The 9,717-nt window shown below is 42.3% G+C and overlaps 1 protein-coding gene across 1 annotated transcript in view; it reads right to left on the bottom strand.

The window, feature by feature from the left end:
* LOC311326817 (integrin beta-3-like) overlaps window positions 1–9,464 on the bottom strand; it is a 25,589-nt gene extending 16,125 nt beyond the window's left edge. Inside the window, exons 1-7 of the mRNA XM_084459790.1 lie at window positions 9,389–9,464; window positions 8,599–8,684; window positions 7,608–7,806; window positions 2,005–2,257; window positions 898–1,060; window positions 383–544; window positions 1–50 (exon numbers count right to left, since the gene is read on the bottom strand). The exon at window positions 1–50 is cut by the window's left edge and continues 46 nt beyond it. Of these exons, the coding sequence (XP_084315916.1) occupies window positions 1–50; window positions 383–544; window positions 898–1,060; window positions 2,005–2,257; window positions 7,608–7,806; window positions 8,599–8,684; window positions 9,389–9,455 (980 nt within the window). The 5' untranslated portion in view covers window positions 9,456–9,464. The remainder of the gene's footprint in view (window positions 51–382; window positions 545–897; window positions 1,061–2,004; window positions 2,258–7,607; window positions 7,807–8,598; window positions 8,685–9,388) is intronic.
* Between the last annotated feature and the right edge of the window lie 253 nt (window positions 9,465–9,717).

The raw sequence follows: 9,717 nt of genomic DNA, 5'->3' as shown, positions 1-9,717 counted from the left end.
ATATTGTTCTCAGACATCTTCTCTGTGATCAGGGCCAAGGAAGGGTAGTCCTGTGAGGGAGAGGGTGTTTGAGCTTGTTCTTAATTGGCACAGGAACTCGTATCTTGTTCACCTGTCAAATAAAAGATCCCTGGATCCTCGAAGGTCCTTGGAATCCTCCGATCCACGCATCCATTCACTCTCAGCACTTGTATTTCCCTGCCCCCCCACACGCACGCACACACACACACACACACACACACACGCACACACACACACACACACGCACACACACACACATACACGCACGCACGCACACACACACACACACACACACACACACACACACACACACACACACACACACACATTGGGGCAGATGCCCACATGCGAACACACTGACCAAGATGGTGGACATGCTGTACATGTTCTCCGTGTCGAGGTGGCAGCGCCCGTCGTTGGGCTGAACGATGCCCGCCAGACGTCCGTCGAGCGCCACGTGGGTCTTGGCGTCGGAGGTGAAGATCAGGAGGTGGGAGGCGCCGGGACGCCAGCCGATCTTCTCCTGCGTCCGACCAACCAGGTACGAGAGAGAGAGGGGGAGGGAGAGGATGAAACCTTGTCTTCGGGTGCTTGCTTACAGATTTATTATGCATAGCTCCACTTTGTGTATCTCCAGATGTGCCAAAAAAAAGATTGTGTACATGTGAGGTGTGTGAGGGAGTATACATTCCTAAATAAGGGTTCACATGTGGGTCGCACTCCTCCCCCTACCTTGCAGACGGCGGCCTGTATGACTCCTCCCCCTACCTTGCAGACGGCGGCCTGTATGACTCCTCCCCCTACCTTGCAGACGGCGGCCTGTATGACTCCTCCCCCTACCTTGCAGACGGCGGCCTGTATGACTCCTCCCCCTACCTTGCAGACGGCGGCCTGTATGATGGCGTCGAACCCCCCCTCGGGCGCGTCCCTGTTCCTGGACACGATCTGCTTCTTGACCTCCTCGGTGAAGCGTCCCACCTCCTCGGTCAGGGACAGGACGTGCTTATAGCCGAACTGGGGCAGGCAGGTGGCGTTGATCCTGGCGAGGAAAATCAGTCAACCGGCCAATCAGATGGATCGATCAATCGATGATAACAATCAATGATGATGATTGATCAATCAAAAATCTTTCCATCAAGCACTTTACTTTTCTCTGCATATCTCAAGCCGGATAGACAGAGGCCTCCTTACTAGGACAAGGAGTGTGTGTGTGTGTGTGTGTGTGTGTGTGTGTGTGTGTGTGTGTGTGCGTGTGTGTGTGTGTGTGTGTGCGTGTGTGCGTGTGTGTGTGTGTGTGTGTGTGTGAGAGAGAGAGAGAGAGTGTGTGTGTGTGTGTGTGTGTGTTTGTGTGTTTGCGTAGGTGCAGGTGAGTGAGCGAGTGAGTGAGTGAGTGAGCGAGTGAGTGAGCGAGTGAGCGAGTGAGTGAGTGAGGAAAGAGACAGTGTGCATGGGTTAGACAGAGAGTTACCCACAAACCACCGCCTGACAGCTGGGCTAAGCCGAAGGGTGGGGTTAACCGCCCTGAGCCAGTCACTCAGGAAAACCACACAGAGGATCACCCATGTCACTATTACCATGTCTGAATCTTACTCCCTGACTCAGCATTTTCTCCAGTGCCATGACTCATCAAGTAAAATGTTTTACACAAATGGTTGACTCAGCACCATGACATCATCCTACGCAATGTGGCGACTTTAAGTGGACTTGATTGTGTATGTGACTTTAATTAGGATGCCAATTGCTGGAAATTATGATATATTTCAGAATCCACTTTTACCTCCCTGTGCAGAAACCCTATTTCCTTTGCCTTGGAAATGTAGTGTGAATCTGAAAGATCTGGAAAAGCATAATCAAGATGGCAGCTCTGCCTATGGAAGGCCAGACATTCCTCATCTGGCTTAATCCATTACTTTCAAAATCCACATAACTGTCCAAGGAGTAGGGGCTAGGTGTTATTCCTGGACAGACGCCCCTTGCGCGTACCCGTAGCAGGGGTTGTGCAGGGCCTCTTTGGGGGAGATGTACATGTAGGGAGAGAGGGGCTTGTCCACGAAGGCGCCGAAGCCCATGCGCAGGTTGCTGGTGGTGCGGTTCATGGCGAGGGCCAGGGCGCTGCCGAGCGTCTGCAGGCGCGCCAGGTCGTCGTTCATGGAGTAGGACAGGTCCATGAGGTAGTACAGGTCCACGGGGTAGTCCTCCACCTGACGCACCTTCACCGTGAAACGCTTCGAGTCGTCTGAGGACGGGGGACAAAATAGGATTATTATCATCTGACAAATATGCAGTTTAATCTCTCCAGGTTTCCTACATGAGGAAAAGAGCTTGTTTCCTGAAACTATAGTAGGACAATACTAGGCCTGATAACTGAACTATACTACTATACTAGGCCTGATAACTGAAACTATACTACTATACTAGGCCTGATAACTGAACTATACTAGGCCTGATAACTAGAACTATACTAGACCTGATAACTGAACTATACTAGGCCTGATAACTGAACTATACTAGGCCTGATAACAAACTATACTAGGCCTGATAACTGAACTATACTAGGCCTGATAACAAACTATACTACTATACTAGGCCTGATAACTGAACTATACTAGACCTGATAACTGAACTATACTAGGCCTGATAACTGAAACTATACTACTATACTAGGCCTGATAACAAACTATACTACTATACTAGGTCTGATAACTGAACTATACTAGACCTGATAACTGAACTATACTAGGCCTGATAACAAACTATACTAGGCCTGATAACTGAACTATACTAGGCCTGATAACAAACTATACTACTATACTAGGCCTGATAACTGAACTATACTAGACCTGATAACTGAACTATACTAGGCCTGATAACTGAAACTATACTACTATACTAGGCCTGATAACAAACTATACTACTATACTAGGTCTGATAACTGAACTATACTAGACCTGATAACTGAACTATACTAGGCCTGATAACTGAACTATACTAGACCTGATAACTGAACTATACTAGACCTGATAACTGAACTATACTAGGCCTGATAACTGAAACTATACTACTATACTAGGCCTGATAACTGAACTATACTAGGCCTGATAACTGAACTATACTAGACCTGATAACTGAACTATACTAGACCTGATAACTGAACTATACTAGACCTGATAACTGAACTATACTAGACCTGATAACTGAACTATACTAGGCCTGATAACTGAAACTATACTACTATACTAGGCCTGATAACTGAACTATACTAGACCTGATAACTGAACTATACTAGACCTGATAACTGAACTATACTAGGCCTGATAACTGAACTATACTAGACCTGATAACTGAACTATACTAGACCTGATAACTGAACTATACTAGGCCTGATAACTGAAACTATACTACTATACTAGGCCTGATAACTGAACTATACTAGACCTGATAACTGAACTATACTAGACCTGATAACTGAACTATACTAGGCCTGATAACTGAACTATACTAGACCTGATAACTGAAACTATACTACTATACTAGGCCTGATAACTGAACTATACTAGGCCTGATAACTGAACTATACTAGACCTGATAACTGAACTATACTAGACCTGATAACTGAACTATACTAGACCTGATAACTGAACTATACTAGGCCTGATAACTGAAACTATACTAGGCCTGATAACTGAAACTATACTAGGCCTGATAACTGAACTATACTAGACCTGATAACTGAACTATACTAGACCTGATAACTGAACTATACTAGACCTGATAACTGAACTATACTAGACCTGATAACTGAACTATACTAGACCTGATAACTGAACTATACTAGGCCTGATAACTGAACTATACTAGACCTGATAACTGAAACTATACTACTATACTAGGCCTGATCACTGAACTATACTAGGCCTGATAACTGAACTATACTAGGCCTGATAACTGAACTATACTAGGCCTGATAACTGAACTATACTAGACCTGATAACTGAACTATACTAGACCTGATAACTGAACTATACTAGACCTGATAACTGAACTATACTAGACCTGATAACTGAACTATACTAGACCTGATAACTGAACTATACTAGACCTGATAACTGAACTATACTAGGCCTGATAACTGAACTATACTAGACCTGATAACTGAACTATACTAGACCTGATAACTGAACTATACTAGGCCTGATAACTGAAACTATACTAGACCTGATAACTGAACTATACTAGGCCTGATAACTGAACTATACTAGACCTGATAACTGAACTATACTAGACCTGATAACTGAAACTATACTAGGCCTGATAACTGAACTATACTAGACCTGATAACTGAAACTATACTAGACCTGATAACTGAACTATACTAGACCTGATAACTGAACTATACTAGACCTGATAACTGAACTATACTAGACCTGATAACTGAACTATACTAGGCCTGATAACTGAACTATACTAGACCTGATAACTGAAACTATACTACTATACTAGGCCTGATCACTGAACTATACTAGGCCTGATAACTAAACTATACTAGGCCTGATAACTGAACTATACTAGGCCTGATAACTGAACTATACTAGGCCTGATAACTGAACTATACTAGACCTGATAACTGAACTATACTAGACCTGATAACTGAACTATACTAGACCTGATAACTGAACTTTACTAGACCTGATAACTGAACTATACTAGACCTGATAACTGAAACTATACTACTATACTAGGCCTGATAACTGAACTATACTAGACCTGATAACTGAACTATACTAGACCTGATAACTGAACTATACTAGACCTGATAACTGAAACTATACTACTATACTAGGCCTGATAACTGAACTATACTAGACCTGATAACTGAACTATACTAGACCTGATAACTGAACTATACTAGACCTGATAACTGAACTATACTAGACCTGATAACTGAAACTATACTACTATACTAGGCCTGATAACTGAACTATACTAGACCTGATAACTGAACTATACTAGACCTGATAACTGAACTATACTACTATACTAGGCCTGATAACTGAACTATACTACTATACTAGGCCTGATAACTGAAACTATACTAGGCCTGATAACTGAACTATACTACTATACTAGGCCTGATAACTGAACTATACTACTATACTAGGCCTGATAACTGAACTATACTACTATACTAGGCCTGATAACTGAACTATACTACTATACTAGGCCTGATAACTGAACTATACTACTATACTAGGCCTGATAACTGAACTATACTACTATACTAGGCCTGATAACTGAAACTATACTACTATACTAGGCCTGATAACTGAACTATACTAGACCTGATAACTGAACTATACTAGACCTGATAACTGAACTATACTAGGCCTGATAACTGAACTATACTAGACCTGATAACTGAACTATACTAGGCCTGATAACTGAAACTATACTAGACCTGATAACTGAACTATACTACTATACTAGGCCTGATAACTGAAACTATACTAGGCCTGATAACTGAACTATACTAGGCCTGATAACTGAACTATACTAGACCTGATAACTGAACTATACTAGACCTGATAACTGAACTATACTAGGCCTGATAACTGAACTATACTAGACCTGATAACTGAACTATACTAGACCTGATAACTGAACTATACTAGACCTGATAACTGAACTATACTAGACCTGATAACTGAACTATACTAGGCCTGATAACTGAACTATACTAGACCTGATAACTGAACTATACTAGGCCTGATAACTGAACTATACTAGACCTGATAACTGAACTATACTAGACCTGATAACTGAACTATACTAGGCCTGATAACTGAACTATACTAGACCTGATAACTGAACTATACTAGGCCTGATAACTGAACTATACTAGGCCTGATAACTGAACTATACTAGGCCTGATAACTGAACTATACTAGACCTGATAACTGAACTATACTAGACCTGATAACTGAACTATACTAGACCTGATAACTGAACTATACTACTATACTAGGCCTGATAACTGAAACTATACTACTATACTAGGCCTGATAACTGAACTATACTAGGCCTGATAACTGAACTATACTAGGCCTGATAACTGAACTATACTAGACCTGATAACTGAACTATACTAGACCTGATAACTGAACTATACTAGGCCTGATAACTGAACTATACTAGGCCTGATAACTGAACTATACTAGGCCTGATAACTGAACTATACTAGGCCTGATAACTAAACTATACTAGGCCTGATAACTGAACTATACTAGGCCTGATAACTGAACTATACTAGGCCTGATAACTGAACTATACTAGACCTGATAACTAAACTATACTAGACCTGATAACTGAACTATACTAGGCCTGATAACTGAACTATACTAGGCCTGATAACTGAACTATACTAGGCCTGATAACTGAACTATACTAGGCCTGATAACTGAAACTATACTAGGCCTGATAACTGAACTATACTAGACCTGATAACTGAACTATACTAGACCTGATAACTGAACTATACTAGGCCTGATAACTGAACTATACTAGACCTGATAACTGAACTATACTAGGCCTGATAACTGAAACTATACTAGGCCTGATAACTGAAACACATTATCAATGGAGACCCTATGGAAAGTCACCCTTAATCCAGTACCATGCTTATATTGTATAGAATGCCAGCTCTGGGTAGGGAGGAGGGTTGCAACATTCTGGGAAAATTCAAAGTTGGAAGTTTCCATGGGAATGAATGGGAATTTATGGGAATTAATGGGAATTAATGGGAATTAACAGGTATAAACTGGGAATTTGGGGGTTATTAATACCAACTGGATTTACCTTGTCATATACAGACATAAATACAAACATTTTGTTTTATCATATGAGACATGCTGGCAAACATTTCTAAGTTTAAATAAGTAAAATGTCATTTTTTACTATTTGTGAGAAGAACTTTAGCGGTCTAATGCATCGTATTCCAGTGCAGCTGCACACTAGGGGGCCGGCAGTCTCGCCAGATCCGAGTATGGATGGATCCCACAGGAAGTGACCTATTGGGAACTCCCCGAGGGTGGTTAGTTTAATCTTGGCTTGAGAGTTTGTCACACAACAGGACTGTCTGGTGTCAGAATGAGAGCTGAGAGAGTCCAGGAGTCGTCTCTCCCTTTCACACTGCCGACCGGCTGGGCTGTGTGATAAATCCTGAACAGTTCAAAGGGGTAAGTGGACACTAGGTCAGGGTCAATTGGCTACCAAATTGGGTGAAAATTTGATAAAATCCTACAATAAAAATAATAAATAAATAAAATAAAATAAAAAGTTGTTGAAAAGCTGTTATAGGCTACAAACACGGTCAAAATTTCCTGAATTCACGATCTTAACTTCCCATGGTAAATTTCCGGAAAGTTTGAGAATATTTACCGAACATTTTCCACCCCTTTGCAAACCTAGTAACGTTAGGGAGGCTATATTAATTTAATCAACATACTGTCTGAAGATATTGACGCATCTTGCTGTAAATGTATCCCGACATCTCAGTTTAGTTTGGGGTGTGATCAGTCTGCTCGTCCCACCTGGTCTGAGGGTGATTTGGAGTTTCTGAGGCTGGATCTGCGTGACGTCGGCCGCGGCGCCCGCCGCCCTGTCGCTGAGGGGGCGGTCCTCTTTCACCTGCAGCCTGCTGGTGGGGAACTCCAGCTCCACGCACCCCGCCGACACCAGGCTGCCCTTCAGGTCACAGCGGGACACACTGGCCACCCCCTGGCCAAAGTCCTGATGGAACATTCCAGGAAAGGAGTGGTTGTTTTCACTGGATCTTTTAGTCACAGTGTGATTTAATGTGTATATTTTTTAGAAATTCCACTACATTTTCATGGATGTATATGCTAGTAGGCTACAGTAGGTCTTCATATGCAATATAATCTTCCCCCTACGTCCCTTTCTTCATCTCATTCTAGTCAGACAACTTTATAATAATAAAACAAAGCCAGATGTATCATCTGTGGTGTTTCTTTATGTGGTGTGAGGTAGGCCATCTTGGGTCATTCCAAACCATTGTTTTGCAGGATTGGGTCCAGATATGCCACATAAAAACGTCCAAGGGAGGAATTCTCAATGTCCATTTTTACAGCTCTATGCACTTATTTGTTATGCTAGTCTTGTTGTTTCATGGGATATATAAAACAGGAAATGCCCCTAGAACTCACCCTGACTCAACCCCTTTACTGCAGCTCAGATATGTCAGCTAAGAGATATTTAACCTCTTACTGTGAACATTGCAGATGCATGGAGAAATCTTCTGTAGGCCTACTGTCCATTATAATCAAATAATACAATATGAATTCGTATAAGCATGGATTATTTCATTAGTTGACATAAAAAAGAAATATAACCACTTCCAGAGATTTGAGTGAGTTTCATACTAGCTTTTAGCTTGCATACTTCCTATGTATACTGCATATTCACAGTAGCCTCCTGGAAACACAGAGACTATGAATGGAAGATGAACAGAGAGAGAGAGAGAGAGATAGAGAGAGACTGAAAGACTGAAAGACCTAGTCCCACCTTTTGGAAGCACCATGCGCATTTTGGGTGGACAGCCAGACACTGCTGGCACGTACTGGCCCCTCGGGAGGTACAGACGTTTGAACCTGCAACCAGAGTCAGACAGATTAGGCCTCTAGTCTGACCCGAACAAGGAACCCATTAGTTCTGGGGTGTGAAGTGAGGTGAAAGTGTGAACATTTGACCGACTTATTTTTTATATGTCCAGAAACTCTTATGGTGACGCGCAGACTCACAAAAACGGACACTCACTACCGCACAATCACAATCTCTTACACACACGCACGCACAAGCTCAAGCACACACACACACACACACACACACACACTTGACGCCCCAAATAACGGGGCATCAAGTGGTCAGGAGGAGTCATAATAAGAGAGACCATGTTGTCCAGTCTTGCTCGAGGGCTGCAGTGTTTACATGTGCAATGTTGGTCCAGCTGGTTTTAATTGAAGTGTCTATCTAATTACATAACTTCGAAGAAGGCAGGATTTACGCACGCACAAATAAAAGTGTCAGACAACTGAAGTATAGAATAAATATAGTCTAAATAGATAGACTATTCAATAAATCCACCAAGCGCGTTACACGAAAGTTTAGCTGTAGAAAAAGCGCGCTCCCAGCATTAAATATCACCCATGTTCAATAGATGGTTATCACAGTCATTTTACGCTTTTACATTCAGCCTGTGCTAAATGTTGAATGGAAATACAAGCCAGAGCCGATTACAGACGCAAATGGATTAAAAGTGGTCTATAAGCCTTAAGAAACAACAGCACAGACTTACCAGTAACTTCGGTTACTCCAATTAGAACTAAACAGAACATAATCCTGTGCGCTATTGGAGTGCCCATCTTGGCGCAGGGACCCTGTGAGGTGCGCGCGTTTTGGCACCAGGGCTGTCTTGTGCTAAATCTTTAAAGAGCCCCCTCCCTTCCGCCCTCGCTCCGTGGAGAGCCAGTGGGTTCCTACATCTCCAAATAGAGTAAACTTACAACAACTCACAACTTTTTTTCCCCTGGACGGAAAGTCATTACTGTATGAAATGGGCGTTTACTCCGGGGTTGAGTCAGAAAGACCTGCAGAGCAATACCCGAAACACAAGACGGTTTCATT

The sequence above is a fragment of the Borostomias antarcticus genome (genome assembly GCF_949987555.1).
Source record: "Borostomias antarcticus genome assembly, chromosome: 29".
NCBI classification, from domain to species: domain Eukaryota; kingdom Metazoa; phylum Chordata; class Actinopteri; order Stomiiformes; family Stomiidae; genus Borostomias; species Borostomias antarcticus.
The sequence above is the reverse complement of the archived record's forward strand: the minus strand, read 5'-3'. Positions and strand labels throughout refer to the sequence as shown.